General features: G+C 31.6%; 4 protein-coding genes across 6 annotated transcripts; 2 read left to right on the forward strand and 2 right to left on the reverse strand.

Annotated features, from left to right (window-relative positions):
* Positions 1-2678: 2678 nt before the first annotated feature.
* LOC116424245 (putative divalent cation/proton antiporter TMEM165) lies at positions 2679-5439 on the reverse strand. Of its 2 annotated transcripts, XM_031970390.2 has the most exons (8): positions 5289-5439; positions 4624-4736; positions 4345-4546; positions 4094-4269; positions 3768-3947; positions 3575-3680; positions 3327-3443; positions 2679-3141 (listed from the first exon to the last, which is right to left on the reverse strand). In XM_031970390.2, exons 1-7 carry the CDS (start codon positions 5299-5301, stop codon positions 3367-3369), a joined length of 867 nt encoding a protein of 288 aa, XP_031826250.1. In that variant the 5' UTR covers positions 5302-5439; the 3' UTR covers positions 2679-3141; positions 3327-3366. The 2 variants fall into 2 exon arrangements, with proteins under 2 accessions (XP_031826250.1, XP_031826241.1); XM_031970381.2 differs by lacking the exon at positions 5289-5439 and having other exon boundaries at positions 2683-3141; positions 4624-4937.
* LOC116424239 (KICSTOR subunit 2) lies at positions 5017-7910 on the forward strand. Its single transcript, XM_031970367.2, has 9 exons — positions 5017-5499; positions 5751-5897; positions 5985-6136; positions 6198-6338; positions 6604-6742; positions 6808-7001; positions 7069-7219; positions 7432-7539; positions 7604-7910. Exons 1-9 carry the CDS (start codon positions 5419-5421, stop codon positions 7772-7774), a joined length of 1284 nt encoding a protein of 427 aa, XP_031826227.1. The 5' UTR covers positions 5017-5418; the 3' UTR covers positions 7775-7910.
* An 84-nt stretch (positions 7911-7994) lies between these two features.
* Positions 7995-13050, forward strand: LOC116424234 (WD repeat-containing protein 3). The gene is made up of 15 exons (XM_031970353.2): positions 7995-8141; positions 8225-8702; positions 8803-9012; positions 9429-9626; positions 9694-9858; positions 9949-10154; positions 10247-10382; positions 10618-10808; positions 10878-11073; positions 11150-11392; positions 11463-11732; positions 11804-12046; positions 12122-12285; positions 12545-12767; positions 12841-13050. Exons 2-15 carry the CDS (start codon positions 8532-8534, stop codon positions 13003-13005), a joined length of 2781 nt encoding a protein of 926 aa, XP_031826213.1. The 5' UTR covers positions 7995-8141; positions 8225-8531; the 3' UTR covers positions 13006-13050.
* A 2929-nt stretch (positions 13051-15979) lies between these two features.
* Positions 15980-19323, reverse strand: LOC116423882 (uncharacterized). 2 transcript variants are annotated; one of them, XM_031969598.2, is made up of 3 exons: positions 18935-19323; positions 16956-18194; positions 16689-16837 (listed from the first exon to the last, which is right to left on the reverse strand). In XM_031969598.2, the coding sequence occupies exons 2-3, from the start codon at positions 18164-18166 to the stop codon at positions 16834-16836; spliced, it is 1215 nt and encodes a 404-aa protein (XP_031825458.1). In that variant the 5' UTR covers positions 18167-18194; positions 18935-19323; the 3' UTR covers positions 16689-16833. The 2 variants fall into 2 exon arrangements, with proteins under 2 accessions (XP_031825451.1, XP_031825458.1); XM_031969591.2 differs by having other exon boundaries at positions 15980-18194.
* Between the last annotated feature and the right edge of the window lie 982 nt (positions 19324-20305).

Genomic DNA, 20305 nt, shown 5'->3' on the forward strand with positions numbered 1-20305 from the left:
GTGCGTCAATAATGACCGTGCATAGAAGACGTAAACGGCTATTGTCAGTGGAAATCTGCTCTCCCCTGTTTGACTTATTAATTTTTAGATAAAGTGAAGTCCTTTTCCGAACAATGGCGCATTTGTATAAAATGTAACGTTTCTGTGAACACAATGTGAGAAAATAGCATGACATTTGATTGTGCGCGTGGCAATGTCGCACACTATGAGGCAAAGGTGAGGAATAATATGACACAAAGCAACTCTAAACGCGTTATGCTTCCGCTGGCATAAGTAATAAGTGAGCTTTCACATTGGCATTTACGCGTCAGTGATTTAATTTCTAATTTTTGTAATGATTCGACAGGGAGCTTGTGAAACAACAAAATTCATGTAATTATGTCCTATGCGCGCGACTGATCTGTTTATAAGACGTTAGTTACCCGTGTACTACAAGCAAGTTGCATGCCGGTAACAGCCTGCTATGTCTCTAGAAAATGCATACATTTGACGCAACATACACATTATTTAATAGTATATTGTCTAAGTATCTAGTAGCTATTAACATGATTTTTTACCGGCATGTGTTTCCCCGCCTTTACGAGGGTATCGTTTTTTCTTCACGCATCCGTTGCCAACGTCACGTACGTGCTTTACACCCCAAAGCGTTTGGACATGGACGGACGTGTTCCCAAAATGAGCGATGCTTAATCGATGTTATGTAGATTTTATTGGTCTTCGACTAATTTAAAAAGTTAAAAAGTTGAAAAGTTGAAAAGTTAGGTATGTTATCGGATTGTCAAATTGTTCACTGAATATTAATCGTTGCGACTAATTAAGCGATTCTTTAATCGAATGAGTTTGCATTTTTATTTTACATTGTCACATTCGATGCGCCTATTTTGCATGGAAGTAATTAACTTCGAAAGTAGTTCGTGACACGCAAAAGCACGAATTCCCTGCGATTCCGGGACATCCAGCAGCAAGAAAAAAATTTAATGCGTAAAATAGATAACGAGCACTAATTTATTCGTCACTAAGAAACGTGATTTTAAAAAATTCGTAATACCGCCCGACCGAGACAAGATTACAAAATCATTTAAGGAATAGAAACTATGTAAAACTGAAACCGATGTTGTCGAAGCTGTTACGGTGTTCTACGAAATATTTTAATGAAATATTCTGAAACGTTAATTTATCAGTGGCGCGTAAAGTATTACACGACTGCGAAACGTAGACAATTTTAATAGCATATCGCAATGAAAAATTACAAAATGATACTGTTTATTTGTAATACTTATCTATAGGGTACCATCAAACGTCTCGCAATAAAAGTGCCAGAAACAAACATAATTATTATTTCCGCCCATCTGACTTCTCTGCGCAGTGAACATTCTCCGACCTGAAAAAGTAATGCAAACCGGTAAAACAAGATTTTATTTTCTGTTACCATTTTATTCTCATGACCCGCTGATAAGTGTTATATACAGTATTTTATTACAATGCTGTAATACCGACGCACTGTAACACTATACGAACAACCCAATCATGCGAATTATAAAGAACAACGACGAACAGTTTCATTCGACAAAATGGACTTCTTCTGGTTTTCTGGAGCGGTTACAGAGACAATTACATTTCTGTACTATATGCTACATGGAAAACGATTGAAAATTCTATAATGCGTCCTGCAACGCCCAGGTATTTACTTCGAAAACCCAAAATCAGATGAGTGCAGTCAGTTTTCTTCGTCTGCAACTCAACATCGAGAAGACTGCAACCACCTGGACGGCACAGAAGAAAGTTCTTATTCCATGCACGCCGATCCAGGTCAACGAAATACTTAGGGATCTCATTGTTCGGCCTTGAGTGAGTGAAAGACCTTGTCGTTCCTTAGCATTTCGGAAGTCGGAGCAGCCAGAATATTTCGAAATTGAGAAAGTGTTTTTAATGCACACAAGGGAACGCATTATACGTCTACGGCCTTTCCCTGCCATTTCTCATGTTGTATGTTAATTCTTTGATACGCAACGTCTGAGTCCAGTCTCGACTGCTCAAGGAACGATAGCGTTAACAATCTCTCTTTTAAATTGTGTTTCATTGAATTTCATTATTCTCTGATGTTTTCGAATAACATATAACGTGCGTGTATCAATTTTAATCGTAACGGGACGTCCATCATTGAGTATTTTGCTTCGGAGACATTCGTTAGAAGCAGTGTCTAATTTTCTATTATTTAAAGTCATTTATTTCATGATATAAGAGATCTATTATGAGATAAACATTTTTTTCTAGATATGTGAATTATTTATTCGGGTAAGTCTAAATGGTGAATTGTTTAATATTTATTGTTTGAACGCTTTTGTAAACGTAACTGACCGCCATGGTAATGTAGAGTTCGCTCATGTTATAGGGTATTTTTAACGGTGTTAATAATTCAGAAAACTAGAATAAATAAGTCCTTACCACTTTCCAGTCATACCCTGTCTTATCGACTTTAGTCAGGTATTGCATGACAGCGCCATTAATGATAGGAATGTGTTAACAGGATTTTATCTAATCATTTAAGTATTTGTAATCCATATCAGTCAAGAGTTTGCTTAGCATATCCGAATTGTTCAATCTGTTACAGCTGACTGGAAGTATTAGAATTGAATAGAGAAAAAGTTGAGAAATCACATTATTATTACAATCTTTCAAACAATCAGTGTCGATAGTATACATTTCACGGAGGTCGTACTTAGCATAGTTTTTAGGATCATACAAATAAAAAGAAACAACTGTTACATTTTATATCTATGTTCGCTGTTGGAAATGTTATGTATTTTTCAGTGTATTCAAATTAAAGAAAAATAGTACAAAATAGCGAGTATGTATTGTTTACACGAGCACTTGTAGTTGGTACTAACCATGAGTATGGCAAATAGATACAAATTTATTTAACAAGTTCAACTACATGGCTAAGACTTATTTCTTATGTTTGGCCTGCAAACTGTACCATAAGTCCCACATGTTTATTATACAAAGGGTTAAAATAATACTTATTGCAAATGTCACTTACTTTAGTGCTATACAAAAGAATACTACTTTCTGTTACTTCAATTTTCTTTACACTAGTTTTAAAATTTTTCATGTCAGCATGATGGTCTGGACCAGAGAATCCTAGATGGCATAAACCAAAAGAAGTAGTTTATTATGTATTCGTGTTTTCACTATTTTGTGTCAGTCTTCTCACATTAACATCCAACAAAAGAAATTTCTATATTGTTAAAAATATTCCAAGCGCAAAGTATCATGGAAAATAAAACAAATACCTCAGAATAAAATGTTAAAATTAATTTACTTACATAAATGAAATTTTATACAAGACGAATACTGTGAATGTCTTTATACATTTTCTGCAGGGCTGATGAACAATGCTGTGAAGGCAAATAATAGGAACACTAATCCGCCAATTATAGTCACTAGAAGAGAATAGAACAGAATAAAATTTCCAATATTTTACTTTTATAATTGATTATTTTAATCAATTTCAATATTTAATTAACTTATTAATTAATTTCTTTAGAGAGAAAAATGTATACATGTCTATTACCTGTTCGTACTGAAATTTTTTGAGCTATCATTCTACCTCCTAATACTGCCAATCCTGTACAGAACATGTGTCCCAATATTCCACCTATGATTACTCCATAAACTTCCTAAAACAATGTCTTTGTTAATATTTTAAAACTAATTATAAGTTATTTCATTCAGAAGGTAAGTTTTTAAATGGAATCATGTATTACCTCTCTGGCTGCAAGTATAATAGTTGTAAGTTGAGAACGATCTCCCCATTCTGCTAGGAATGTAAGAGAAAATGCTTGAATAAATATCCTAAGGAGCATCACTGCAGTAATTTTTGCAGTTTTTCTAATAACACCAGTTTCTGGATCCTGCACTAATGTGCTTCCTGCTTCTTTTTCATACTAAAAATGATGATACTTAAATATTATTTAATTCCTAAAAGAATTTTATGAAAATAACTTCAATTCAATTGTTTCATAAGATATACATTTGAACATAGTTTCCAACATTATAAAATTATTGAATATACATCAATATAACATTGTACCTCAGTCTCACGTTTTTGTAAATTAGATTGTACTTCTTCTAACTCTTCTTGTCCTTCTGCTGCTGACATATAATAACCATCTCGCAACATTTTCAAACCAAATATAGCAAAAAGAGCAGTAGAAATATAATATGTGTAGATTCGAGGAATTATAGTTACAGCATACCCAAAAATCACTAAAATAGAATTGAATATGTTGCTTTTGCTTTAATTTTCTTACACAATAATCAATTCTGAAATAAGTAGAATACCTGAAAGAGCGGTCATAAGAGCTAAAGCACAAATTGCTCCTACAAAAACAATCATTCGTGGATGTTTCATTGCCATAATTGCTGCAATGAAAAAAGTTTTGTCACCCAGTTCAGAAACAATAATAACTGACAAAGAAGCTATAAATGCATGTAAAAAACCAAGGTTATCCTTGGTGTGTAATGCCGTCGCATCATCGGGTTTCTAAAATTGATTACGAATAATATTATTATAAAATAAAACAAACACTGGCCTAAAAAGATAAGACATACAATACTTACGATTGATGTTACTAATATTTGATATTTAGCATCATATGGAGGCATCATATTTTCACTCCATACAACAGATGGAAGAAATGTGACCATTGCACATATACTTAAAAAATGTTCACCTTTTAATAAAAAATTAAAATTCATTGTGACTTTCGTTAGATTTCAACTTTATCACATTCTTCTAACTTTACACGACCGAAAACATTCAAGAATGTATATAATGTAAACATAGATCTATATAGAGTCGAAACTCAGATGTAATTCGAACCGAAATGTTTGGTATACATGCGTACCACATCGTACAAGAGTAATTCAATTGCGAAGGTAACTTTAGAACTCTGCAATATCGATAATGGATAATTGATAACTTCACATTATATAACCTAAACTAGATAACTCTAAATTCAAAGTTCAAATGGGATACTTCATTTGAAGATTTTAATGAAATTAAGGCATAATATAATCAGCATGTAATAAGATAAGAATTTAGATCACCATGTTGCTTTTGTTAACCTTCTTTACAAAATAAAATCATGTTACGTATACCCTAATTACTACTATTGTCTGTCTATATTATAAATCAAACTTAGCTTGTGATTTTATTACAATGCGATTGTGTTTCGTTATAAACTTTATTATTATCACATTTTATCAATTAACCAGAAACTCACCATTGACCACCATTTTTTTCTAAGAGTGTCCAGTCTTTGACTATATAATGTTTTAAGATAACCTAGTAAATACCAATGTTCAGTGTGAAATTAAATTTTTACTGCTGTCGTAGCAAATGTGAAAAGAAACATGGATCACGAAGAAGAGTTTTTAAACACATTCTTTACTCACGTCGCACAATTATGTATTGACAAAGCAAAAGAATTAGTTGTAAGTGAATATTTAAAAGTAATGTTTATTCTGTACAAATTTGTATTATTTTTTTGTAAACTTTTTTAAATGTAGTATGTACGACTTTTAAATAATTTAGAATTTGAGGTGTTTAAATAATTGTTGCTAAACAATACATTGTTAAAAACAATAAACAATTATACTTTAATGTACAATAGTTCTGTATAATATCTGTCAAAATTTAATAATGAAGAGTATTCAATATATTATTTTTTATGTCATGTGTTTAGGAAAAAGAACGTGGTTCATGTCGTCAAACACAATTGGGACCATGGGGAATGTTACTTATGCATTTACCACAAATTGCAGTGGCAGAACATTCATATGCAGACCTGGGTTTTCTCCATACGAAAAATAAAGGATTTTTAAGGAAAGATGTAAATATAATATGCCACTATAATGATAAAAGTAATTATTTATTTTATTATTAGATTTGTTTAATATTTAATTTTTAATTCACATAGAATTCACTAAAAACAGTCTATGAATCATTGAAGTCTGACTTAAAAAGAGTAGAAGAAATGACTAAAGGAACTAATTCAATTGGTACAACAGTTGCAGAAGTTTCAAATCAGCTGTGTCAATATATTACAGCAAAGATACAGTTGATAGATTTGTTAGTATATAATTGTTTTAATTTGGTCTTCTACATTTTATTTAACATCATTGCATTACAGCTATGAGAAGATGTACCATATGAGTATAAACAGTAAAATTATGAAACATCAAGAATTATTACAATGCATAGAAAGGATAGTAGAAAGTCATTTAATGTCCTGTTCACATTTAGCTTTAACTGCTGTTAAAGCAAGCTTGACGTAAGTAAAAATGAATATAATGTGTAAAATAAAATAATAAACATCACAGTAGTTACAATTCAATTCTGTTATTCAAGACAGTTAGAGTAGTTTTTTGCTACAACTTTTAGGTGATTTTTCTATCATATGACAACTGATGTTTTTTATTTTCATTTATATTTATATAATGTTCATATGTTCTCACATAATAAAATATTTGTTACTGTGAAAACATTGTTAGTGTCAAATGTGTCTCATACATTTGTAAAAATTTTATTTTGACTAGTTTAGAATGTGAAATATTAGTACAATTAACAAAAGCGCAAGTTGAACTTCAACATTGGAGGTTCTTATCAACTCTAATGTCTCTGTATGGTGCGCAAACACGAATGTCAGCTTGGGAAAGAACATTGCAGAGTAAAGAGGTTAGTAATACAGATGATAATTAAGCAGAGAGAAAACAGGTATTTTTTAAACATAATGTTTTTAGTCGTGGAAGTTAGGTTTCAGTGCGACTTTTCTAAAAGCGAATCAACAGCCAGCATTGTATCAATGGTTAGTTAAATTACGCAGTAGCATATTAGCTAAATGTTCTCTATACTTTCATGCTACTTTGAGTCAACAAGCTAGTCCAGGAGAAATGAGGAGTATTATGAGTAAACAAAATGTGGATTACTATCACAAGTAATATATTTGTAAACTACTTTATGTTAATTACTATTACATAAACAGTAATTTGTTGTCATTTCAGAATTCAGAGTTTTCAACGTAAACACGATGTTCTGGCTGTTTTAATTATATTCGATTCTAGAGGGGTTGATGATTCAGGCCCAGGCTATAGACATCCTCATAGAGAGCCAAACACATCTGAATATTTTCCTGTTGTTCTTAGTTGTCCTAGTGTAAGTAAATATAAATTACAAAATATTATAGAATGTGGAAACAAAAAGATAAACTTCATCCTTCTAGTCACAGGTTTGAATAGCAAAAGTTATATAAGAAAATTATTGTTCATTTTTAACAAGTGAAAGTAAAAAGTTTCCCACATTTAAAGAAATACTGTCTACAATTATCTACATATATCTGTATACATATATTATTGTATTTATTTCAGACATTTGCACAACAATCAATTCATTTAGATAATGTACAAAAACGTATCAAAGAACGGCAAACAGATCTTCTAACCATGGATAAAATTGTATATTGTAAAAATGTAAAAGTATGTTCGTGTATAAAGTTTATAGCGATAAATTATGTATACTACAACATAATTTTTTTTACAGGATCCATATATATATACCATGTATAATACTGATCCTAAAATGACACTTGTCACTATATTTGAAAGTGGCAAACAGAGGGATAAAGAATCTCATGTAACATCTTTTATGACAGATTTGTGTATGCAAATTCGTTGTAACAAAGTGTATGAATCACTGAAACTATCAAAATAAGAAATTAAAAGACTATGTATATAGACATGTGGAAGTAGAATTGAAACATATAACGCACAGAAATAACAATTATTATTTAAGTTCTTTAAAAACGGATAAGTGTAAATAAAATATACATTATTATTTCTTAAAATATTGATTGAAAATCTATTTGAAAATTAACTTGAAAAAGTTTGCGACTTTTAAATCGCTTAAATACATTCATTATCAGCCTCGATAATTTTTGTATGAATTTAATTCTTCAGACACGATAAAATTGTGTATATTTTAGAACCAGTACATTTTAAAAATTAACCTCCTGAAATATTTACTATATACATAACCTCCCACGCTTTCATTCTATAGCATAGATAATTGAACGCTAAAGGTAAGAGAGCAACTATTGAACTAATTTGAAAACGATATAGCGTAATTTTAAACGAATAAAATGCGACTATTTTTTGAAAATAGGAAAGACTGAAATTGGCGCGCAAACGACATCTCTCCTTGGCGGTAATAGAGGACGCTGTGATCAATATCACTGTCATTACAGTTTTGTCCGTCTTAAAGTTCTCTGTGGATTAAAAGCTCGGCTAAATAAGAATAATTTAAAACCATGCGTGCGTTTAACCAAAGTTATGAATTGAACGTTCTGAACAATCAAACAATCATGTTGTATGCAGTGAACATTTGATGAATTGTTAGTACGAACATCACATATTTAATGCAAAGCACACAAAATTATAAAATTGTGAAAATTATTTTTAACGAGTAAAATATGGGTATCACGAAACAATATTTAAGATATGTTCCAGCCGGAAATTTAAATTTAATTGTTAGTTCTACTTGTAACATTGTTTTTGTAACATTGGAAGGACAGGAAGGTCGGTTTGTAGCAGTTGGAGCATGTGAACATGTTTTTATATGGGACTTAAGATTAGGAGAAAAGGTAAAAAGAAAATTGTTTATATCATTCATACATAGAGTATTCATATTTATTATTAATAATAATATTATTGTTGTTATTTTTATTATTTATATTATTTTAGAGTCAAATATTGTCAGGAGATAAAGTAAATGTAACATGTTTAGCTGCATCTCCAAATCAAAGGCATATAGCAGTTGGCTATGCAGATGGTACTATAAAAACATTTGATTTAAGATCAGGTGAAAATATAAGCATATTTGTTGGTCACCGGTCTGAGATTACAACTTTGGCATATGACAAGCAAGGACACAGATTAGCTTCTGGTTCAAAAGTAAGATATTTTGTTCCACAAAATATAGATTTATAAGGTGAATCATATAATTGAAACAGGTAATATTTCTGCTTTATTCAACACTAAACGTACTGGTACTTTGTATAGACGTATTCTTACCATAACCAGTCAAATAACTGGTTACAAAACAAAGGTAAACAAATTAAATGATAAATTTTTCTTACTGGAAATAGAAACAAAAGGAAACAAAAGTTAAATAAATGAAAGAAAATGCAGAATTTTAAATCAAATTTGAATGTATGTTTAGTGTTAAAATTATATAGTATATTCTATTGATATCACTCTTGTTTAAGAAGAGGTTTAAATATTTTTTAAGTTCCACATAACTTTCCAATAAAATAGAAACTACTATTTATTCCATAAAATAAATAAAATCTTAATGTATTAATTTTTAGGACACAGATATTATCATTTGGGATGTGGTAGCAGAAACAGGAGTGTGTAGATTAACTGGACATAAACATGTAATAACTAAATTAGCATTTATGAAAGATCACAACATTATCATCAGTGCTAGTAAGGATACTTTCGTAAAATTTTGGGATTTAGATACAGAACATAATTTCAAAACCCTTGTTAATCATAAAACAGAGGTAAATATTAAGTATATACCATCATATTTCTGTCGTAAAATTTATTAATAATATACTATTAATCTAGGTTTGGTCTTTGGTATTAGCTAAAAATGATCAATATTTAATCACTGGTTGTAATGATAGTGAATTACAAGTATGGAAAATATATTTTACTGAAGCTGTAGGTACAGACTTTGAAACTAATTTACAAGATTTGACCATTGCTGATGGTAGTGAAGTTAGTGATCTGGTAAATATTTACTAATCTACAAAATATTTTTATCTGTTACATATATCGCTTATACTCTTTTTACTTAATGAATGTGTTACATTTTAATAGAAATATCCTCTAAAATGTGAAAAAACTGGCAGCATTTTAAGAAGCGGCCGTGGACGAGTCGTGTCTCTTGAAGTTGATACAACGCAAACAGTCATCGGATGTCACGGTATAGATAATACTGTTGAATTATTTCACTTGCTACCTGATACTAAAGTAAAGGAAAATGTAATTAAAAGATTACGAAAAGAAAGGAAAAAATTAGCAAAGTATGCAGATACTTATTAGTACAATTTCTAATATATTCAAATACTTTGTAAATATATAGAAACTTATTAATACATATTGATTTTGCAAATAGAACTGGAAATAGTATTGAAGCGGATTTAGTATATATACCAACAATAAAAGATGAAATTACACGTTTACCGCCACTTAAAGCATCTGCAAAAGTTAAAGGGATAAATATGATAATGGGTAGAGGTGGCGAGCTCAGAGTAAGTAATAACAAAAGTTTTATTTCGTGCTAAATTCTATTTAATCTTTTGACCGCGATCGAAATATCTGAGGAATTTATCTCATTACAGATAGTATTAACCATCTAAAATTGCAAATAAAAAGCTACTGTAATAACTCGAGACGTTACTTAGCGGAAAGCTACTATAGGTAGCGCGTAATAACTAAAAGGTTAAAAATATTTCATTTAACTCAACTTCTGTTTCATGTTTGTAGATATGTGTTGGATTAAATAATAATTCTCTTGACTTATATTCTATACTGACACAAGACAAAAATCCTGAAGTGAATCAGTTGAGAACTATAGTGAAACACGGTCACCGTTCAGATGTTCGTGCAGTCTGTTTTAGCTCTGATAATTTAGCTTTTGCAACAGCAAGTGGAGATTCTGTGAAATTATGGAATAGGTACTAAAATGTAGTAAAAGAATTGTATAAAATACTAACCCTAGTCTAATGTTTTTTTTTTAATTTTAGGTCAACTTTAGCATGTATACGTACTGTGGAATGCGGTTATGCGTTAACTGCAACATTCGTACCAGGAGACAGACATTTAATAGTAGGTTTAAAGGATGGTAAAATGTTAATTATTGATATTGTATCAGGTGAGGTGTTGGAAGAAATACCGGCACATTCTAAAGAACTTTGGAGTGTTACACTATTTCCCGATAGGGTAATTTTGAAATCTATTAAAAATTATATGTCTATGAAAATTAAATGAATTTGTAGTTATTTTTTTATGCTCATAGATAGGAGTGGCAACTGGTGGGGGAGATCAAACAGTAAAATTTTGGAAATTTGTCCAAATTCCTAAGACTGATGCTGAAAATTCTCAAAGTGAAATGAAAGCCAAAGTATTATCTGTTTTGCACATGAAAACTTTAAAATTAGAAGATAGTGTGTTATGTATAAGAATAAGTCCTAACAATCAATTCATCGCAGTTGCATTACTTGATTCTACTGTAAAAATTTTTTTCCTTGATACATTTAAGGTAATTACTTATACACGTGCAATATATCAAAATATAACGGTACATATAAAACTACATAATTTTATTCTAGTTCTTCATTTCACTTTATGGACATAAATTGCCAGTGTTATCTATGGACATATCTAGTGACTCGTCACTTATTGTTACTGGTTCTGCAGACAGGAATATTAAAATTTGGGGTTTAGATTACGGAGATTGTCATAAATCGTTATTTGCTCATGACGATTCTATAATGGGATTATCCTTTGTCCCTGGAACTCATTATGTTTTCACATGTGGAAAAGATGGGAAAGTAAAGCAGTGGGATGTTGACATTTTTAAAAAAATTGTGACCTTACAGGTAATTTAATTAATGTTATAATTAGTAAATAATGATTGCACTTCAAAATTATTTAACATGAAATCTTTTAGGGACATTCAGGAGAAGCATGGGGTTGTGCCGTTTCACCAAATGGTATTTATGTCGTCTCGTGTGGTTCCGATAGGGTCATTAGGATGTACGAACGAACTTCAGAGCCCTTAGTTTTGCAAGATGAAGAAGAAGAAGAGAGGGAACGTCAAGAAAATGAATTAGCTACTGGTGAAATTACTGTCGCTCCTGGTCAAAAGCAACAATCTTTACCATCTAGAAAAACTGTCTCCAGTGAAAAGGCGGTAAATACTAATGGATCACATTGTGAACAAAATAAGTCGTCATACTATGTTACGGGTATATTGTATAATTTTTAGGCTGAATTAATATTGGAATGTTTGGAAATATCGAAAACGTATATTGAACAATTGAAGGAATCTGATTCAAAGACAGCATCCGCACTTCCTTTACAAATGCAAGCTTATAATTGTACAACTGTAGAGGATTACTTACTGGAAACAATTAAGCGCGTTAGAGCAAGGTAGGAATAGCGTATACAGAACGACCTATTGACACGTTCGCGGACAGTAAAAATTGTAACGAGCTGCAAAAATAGACATGTGATTTATTTTTAAATTAATTGTGATATCCAAATTTTGATTATAAATAGGAGACTAGAATTACATGCATGATAATGCTATAGCATTCATGTCCGTAAATGTGTTAGGTAATACCTGATACCTAAATATGTTTGACATAGGTGCATGTAAGAAAACTAAACTGTAAAATACAATTTTCAGTGAATTAGACGAAACATTGATGTTACTGCCATATTCAGCTGCTTGTGATATCCTTAAAATGCTACCAAAATTATTGCAATCAGATTATCATACAGAATTAATAGCAAGATTAGCATTGTCTTTAATACAAACGCATCATGGCCCAATTACAGCTAATCTAGAACTCTTACAGACGTTAGAGACTGTGAAAACATTATCTATTAAAAAAGTTTCTGCGCTAAGAGTAAGACAATTTTTCATACAAATATGAAGACTTATATTCGTATGTACAGTCATTTAAAATTTTAAACTTTTAGGATATGATGGGATTTAATTTACACGGAATGATGCATATTCAACATGTTATAGAAGAAAAGGAAGGGATTCAATTGTTTAAAGATGCAACTAAAAGCAGCAGGCATAGGAGGAAGGTCAAGAAGAATAAGGAAAAGGCAGTGAAAAGAGCTATAATGTCTATATAAGATTTGTATCTAATAATTATAAAAATATATTATAATATTTTATTACTCCGTGTTAAATCAATTATTTAATAATTATTGCAACGAGACGTTAACGAATTCGGGCTTTTGCACTAAGAGTGAAAGAAAACTTACTTATTTGTCAAATAGAACTTCATAACAATGCAGTTCTTATTAATTCACAAATGTAATCTGTCATCCACGTAAAACGTAAATATTGTCTAAATATTTCACATTTAAATTACAAAATGATCGCAGCCAATTAGCCTACCATGATCCTTTTACAGAAAACACTGTAATAAAGAGAATGGTAGTTGCCCAGGTCTCACCACGTGGAGGTTGCTGCAAGGAGACCCTGGGAGGTGGGTGGAAATTCCATTCCACCGACCTCCCGTTCTACATCGAAATTTTATCTTTAACGCACTTATTTTTAACGCACTTATTTTTAACGCACTTAATTAAAATCCCACGGCGGATGATCGATGTCTTCTTTCGCAAGCTTATTTCTAACTTAGCTTATCCTTAACGGATAACTTAAACTATACAATGATCGCAGTGGTAAGGGCGGTGAATCAAGGAAGAAGTCCTTGATTCGTTCATCATTCGAATCAGAGAAGAAGTCTCTGATTCATCAAGAGCAAAGTCAGGGGTTACAGTCTTAATTCTAACTTAGTTTAGCTTAGCGGGTAACTTAGATTATTACAATAATCGCAGTATAGGGTGTGAATCAAGAAAGAAGTCCTTGATTCGTTCATCATTCCAATCAGAGAAGAAGTCTCTGATTCATCAAGAGCAAAGTCAGGGATTACAGTCTTAATTCTAACTTAGTTTAGACTTCGAATACATCACATTGGACGCAGATATGTCGAGCAATTATCGGGCCAGCAAGCAAAGGGAGTGAGTCAAGGAAGAAGTCCTTGACTCGAATATGAGACGAATCAGAGAAGAAGTCTCTGATTGAGAAAAGGCAAAATGAGGGTGACGCGAAGCAAACCGCGATCAGACCAGTCACACCACAGTGCCGAGTTACGATGCTCCCTCCCCTACGGATCAGAGGATGATCTCCACCGGCGCCAGCGTTCCCCCATTTCTCCCCAACACCCTGCCCGCGAGGGCTCCAGGCGTATTACAAAGGAGAGGATCTCCGTGACAATTACGGCTTTGATGGGCACAGGACAACCATGTCTCCCTTCCCACGAAATCGTACCGGTAACATGGTACCGGTCCTGATTCCACCATCATGATCTAATGAGTCGGTCACACCGAGGTACGAGAACGGCGGAATGACTGATGTGACACGCGGCCCGATCCACTCGCATGCATGGCTAAGTGAACCGGAATAAGGGAAACAAGCGGAATCATTACATTAAACTAAACGATAACTGCTCGGCATATTTAGACAATTTCGCAGCCATTGGCCTAGCAACATCCTCGGTAGGAACTACTCTACCGGCGATGCTACTAGTTTCCAGGTCTACCACGTGGAGGTTGCTGCGAGGGACCCATTTCTGTTTAAACCATTTGTTAGTAACAATATGGAATAAATAATAACATTTTGCGCTATATGACCGGTAATCGGAGTAAAATAAAAGCTGCGACTCACCGATCGTTGTCACAATCCGTTCGTAACTCTGGAGAAACTGAGAAGTGTTTTATCCTGGATGACCACTGGTCTGCACTAATTAACACTGATAAACATTGTTTAATAAAATCCAACACTATTTAGTATTGTTCAATACTGTTTAACACTGTCCAATACTGCTTAATAAAATCCAACACTATTTAATATTGTTCAATGAAATCCCAAAGATGTTCACAAACGCGCAAGGATATCACTGACTATCTAAGGAACGAAAGAGGAGAGAGTTCCTTCGCGAACGGCGACTCACGGTGAACTAATACTGAAATTTCAGAATCTTTATACCCGTTTCCCATTTTTCGTTCATCGGCGACATTCAGCGACTTTCGATCCTACCCGCGAGCGGTCCCTAATTTTATTACTTCTGGATATTTAACTATTGGGAGAATATAATGAGTTGTATGGTTTACAGCTGCGAAATGGGCTGTTTACTTAATCTTATTAAGAAGGATTTGTCGGAAGACTTCCGGTACCTGCGCGTCCCTAATAAAAATCGCGATCGCCCAGTTTATTAAATTTCTGGAATTGACCGACAATGGGTCGCGGTCAGAAAATATTTTATTTTTTACGCATTAAACATTGGAATTTATATTCTGTTACGATTTATTTAACCTTCTTTTGAATTTTAATGTAACAGAAACTAAATCTAATATTGATCGAAATTGATAGTCTCTATTACAATGTATTTAATCTTCATTGAAGTTTTATTTTAACTCGAACCGAATTGAATATTCGCCAAAATTTATATTCTGCTATCTTTTATCTAACTCGAACAAGTAATGGGAAATAAAAATATGCAAAACTGAAAATTTTCGTATTTGATATAGTAAAGGAAAGTGCGTACATGTTAAAACACAATGAATTGCAAAAGTAGAAATTTCGTGTCTTAAAATGAGCTACGATTTCTTTTCAGAAAATTATAATAGTCTGGACATCGACCTCAAGGCGTAAAATGTTTTCAATACATGTAGAAATCTACTTTATCGTGTTACTGAGAGAGTAACACTTCATTTAGAGGAGGGAAAAGGACACCATGATGTATCTTGCAAAGTGATAACGTTGCACGTTTATAAAAATGATTCATTGACATCATATTTGCATCATTTAATTAGTAAAAGTTATAGAAAAGAGCAAAAATTTAAGTTATTATTTAAAAAAGGACATTTTGCGAAAGTTAAATTGTTTATAGAATGTTTTTATAGTTGAGCAATAGAACTTATTAAAAATTAATAATGTAATAAATGAAGCGAATAGAATGTTATTTTTATATAACTTAAATAGTAGAATAGGAAATAAAAATAGGAGGGTTATTATGTTTTATATTTATATAACAATGTGTGTTTCTTGTAGTATTTAATACAAAGGAACTGTAGAAAAAATTACATTATAATGTACATATACGTATTTTAAGGGACAGTCAAATTTTCATTGGAATCATTCACTTGTGCTCAGGTGGCGCACATGTATAAATTGCTTAAATCACGTTATAAATTACTTTTGTAAAACAGTGAACAAAAAGGCACTGTTAAACATTACTTTTTCATCTCACGAACGCATAATTTTAATTTTTACAATATCAACAGTACAACAATGTTTTTTCGTTCGCATTAAATAACATAATAACATGACAATAATTTTATTACGATTTGTACATTCCTTAGTACGTGAAAATCTTCACATACTTTAGGTTTCTGAATATTTCAGAATGTATTTTATTGACTAATCATGAAATTCTCTACACTATTAATAAATATTCTAAACATTACTTTTTTTACATTTTCGCTAATGTATGAAATCATAACCATATATGATGTCAAAGTATATAAATACTACAAACTAAATATATTCTCTAAGAATATTTATTTATTTATATATATATAAATTTTATTAACAGTGTATTAATCTCGGTTTTTCTATGCTTTTTCATTGTATTTCAAGCATAAAGATTGTATGAAAAACATATAAAACACAGAATTTTCTATACAATAGTAGTTTAGTTCTGTTTGGTATGTGAAAATTTAGAAATTTTATGTACAGTATTAAAAATGTACTAAACAATCTTTATGCATCGTCTTGTGATTGTGACTTAGTAATTTGTTCTCCAACTTGAACTGGTTGGGCTAATGAGTTTTGAAACCACATCATCCAGTTGCTTAAATAATGACCTCCTAACTGATTATCTGGATTCTCCTTTATCTGCACATTGTTTAATTCTTCAAAATTGCGAATGGTTTGAAGTTCAGTGAAATTATTATTCACCGAATGACCTCCATGCATTCTTACCTCCCTTTTTCTAAAAGCATCCTTTACTAACCTTTGTCTACGTTCCTCTTCTGTTTCGATAGCAGATCTAGTAAATCTCATTTCTCTAACTCTTAAAGCATCTTTCTTTAATCTTTCTTTTCTTTCTTCTTGTGTTTCTTTAGCATATTGATTCAATCGAGCCTCTCTTCGTTTTGCCGACTCTCTGTTTAATCTTTCTCTCCTTTGTTCAGGTGTTTCAGTAGCATAGAGCGAAAGCCTTTTCATTCTTCTTCTTTCTGCTTCACGGTCTAACCTTTTCCTTCTATCTTCTGGTGTTTCGTTATACATTCTATATTCTCTTTTTCGTGCTGCCTCTGCGTCCAATCTTTTTCTTCTTTGTTCTGGCGTTTCGTAATACATTCTCATTTCTCGCCTTTTTGCTGCTTCCTTCGCTAACCTCTGCAAACGTTGCTCCTCACTTTCTTGTTCGTATAACTTTTTCCTTTTTTCTCTCATGCACTCTGCTTTTCTGCGTAATTTCTCCTTGTACTCTTGTAATGATCGTATTTTCAACTGTCTTTTACATCTTCCAGATTTACTTTCCTTGTTCTTCAAATTATCAGTTTCTGGTGCTTGGTCCCTCTGTTCTGTTAACGGAGTAATTGTGGCTTCGATCACAGTAGAAATTTCTACTTGTTCTTTAGCATTCTTTGAAATGTTTGATCTATCATTTTCATTATTTACACTGCATAGCCATCCTGTAGTGTATACTGTTTCATTATCTACTTCATCTTCCTTTTTTATATTTAAGTTTAGTCCTAAAAGTTCGCTTGCTATAGTAATTGTTGAAATACTGTAATTAGTTGTCTGTATTTGTTCATTTTGATCAATGAAAACTTCTGAAATTTCATTTGTTGGCTTTTGTATTTCAATATTCACATTTTCATAGTTCAAATTCTGCAAATACGTTGATCCACTCAAAATACCATTGATATTACAATTTTCATTTTGTTCTGTGGAATTTAATGCAGAATTTATATTATTTAAAGTACTTGTATTTTGTGCGTAGCTTTTGTTATTTGTGTCTGATTCTTTGTGGTCATTAATCGCACTATATGCTTTGCTCTCTTTGATTTCAATAGCACAGAAGTGTTGAGCCCCATTGATTATTTCAACATCATTAAAATCTGTTTCACGTTCACTACTCTCTTGTTTAATGTATACCGGAATAAAGTCTATAGAACAATCTCTTATTTGTACACTGGTTTCAGTTAATTCCATGACCTTGTGATCCGACCAACAGTAAGTACTGAAATGGTTACAAAGTTATATATATTTGAATGAAAAATTTGTCATTAATAATTGATAATTTAATTTTTGAATGTATATAGTTGTTAGTGAAGAAATAACCATCACATAAAGTGGGTAAAGCGACAGCAATAATATAGATTAAATATCTAACAAAATACAAATCTAAGGACTTAAAACATCCTATAGTAATTCAAACTGTTTAGATATAAAACCATAGGTGTAACTTATGCAACTATATTCTTTATTTGTTTGGGTTATATTTATTTTATAAGGTATAAACAATGAACCTGTGAAACAAAAATCTGCGAACAAAGAACACAGTTTTATTCCAAAGTAAACAAAGATTCCACTACGGTTGGTTCAGTTGAGAAAATCTGATTTTTCATCCCACAGAACACTTGGTTTTAAACAAAATTTTAAACAAGGTTGATACATATAACCCTCAGTAAAGTGTTGATTCTGTTTCATTCATTCTTCTCATCAACGACTTTCACTTGCTAATTAAAATACGATGTTTGCCTTTATGACAGTGATTCATATATGACTTCATTATTTCATACCATCAACTATTACAAATTCCAAATTAATTGAAGAAATTGTAAATCAGAGTAAGAGAAGATTATAGAAAACTGTAACTATGGAAAAACATATTTTTTAATTTCAAATTAACAATGGATTTTACTGTATACTCTCAGATAGAATGATATAATCCATTATTATTTAAAATATAAATTTCACCTGTGTATCGTCTGCTTAGAACAGTTGCTCCGGAGATGATACTGCAAATGTTTAGAACATGTTCATGTTTCCTGCAGATCGCAGAGTTTCAGCCGTTTTCTTTTCTTTGCGTGTCACATGTTAGTGTAGTATGATAGATAAGACGAGTCAATATCCATAAGCTCAGGCAGTTGTCTTTGTATGAAATTAATTCGCACTGCGAACTATTTGCCGCTCGTTCATCCACATCGGACGACACGAGGTTTGTTCACATCGACTGTACCCACTGCACTTGCGCGAAAAATGCAAACAACCATTGGCTAATTCCTGTGAGTTTCAAATACTGGTCGATGTTTCCCACACGGATGTTGAAAATTGACAGGCTAATCAAATAAAAATTACTTAAAACAAAGTGTCAACAGAAATACGCATGCGTGCAAACAGTATTGGAACGTAGCGTTCAAAAAGATATTTCCGGGTCCAAATGTAAGTGCTTTTACCTTGAGATTCGTTCCTTAAGAGATTAAAGCGGCATGAACATAAGAAAAAACATGAAATCCTTAGAATTCCATTAAAATAGTATTACCTAAGTATTTAATTCAAACTTTCGAAATAAAAAAATTTATAATAAATTATTACAATAGTACAGCAGGACATCAATTAATTAAATTAATTTTGTATTTGAATTCCCATAAAATAAATAAAAAAAATAGTGTGCATTCAATTATTTTTGATTATTTTATATTAAAACAACACGAGATACTAATTAATAAAATTTAAACTTCTTAATATTATATATCGTTGTTTAAAAACATTAATAATTTATCATTGGAAAGTTATACAAGAAAGACGACTTCAATCTCACAAGGTAAAAGTTTGTTTACTTATATTATCTTAGTATCTTAAATAAATATAAGTTTTCAACGCGTAAGATATATTTTTGATTTAATCAGTACGTACGGTAAAAGAGTTATAAAAATTATTTATTAGGGAAAAAAAATATAGGGATTTTGGAAAGTAAAAACTCGCGAAGTTTTGTACAAACAAGGTATCGCATGAAAACTATATACGTTAGAAAGTTAAATTTTGCCTTAAAAAGTAAAATCCCCTTAAAATATAAAATTCTATAATTTTGAATCGTTATAACTATATAGCGTACTTGATCGATGATGATCAAGCATAATACAGTTACTTATGTATATAGGTGGAGAAACCGGCTAGCTGCGGCTGCATTGCGCTGAGGAGAAGTAATCGTTGGCATTGAGAATCACTGTCAGTACCTCATATCGCGCGCAACTGTTTTTATTTTTCAACTAAAAAAAATTGCTCTATCGCACGTTGAAATAAGATTTCCTCCTAAATGCTTAATTTTTAAGATTAATTGAAAAATAT

Source organism: Nomia melanderi, chromosome 5 (assembly GCF_051020985.1).
Source record: "Nomia melanderi isolate GNS246 chromosome 5, iyNomMela1, whole genome shotgun sequence".
Classification (NCBI taxonomy): domain Eukaryota; kingdom Metazoa; phylum Arthropoda; class Insecta; order Hymenoptera; family Halictidae; genus Nomia; species Nomia melanderi.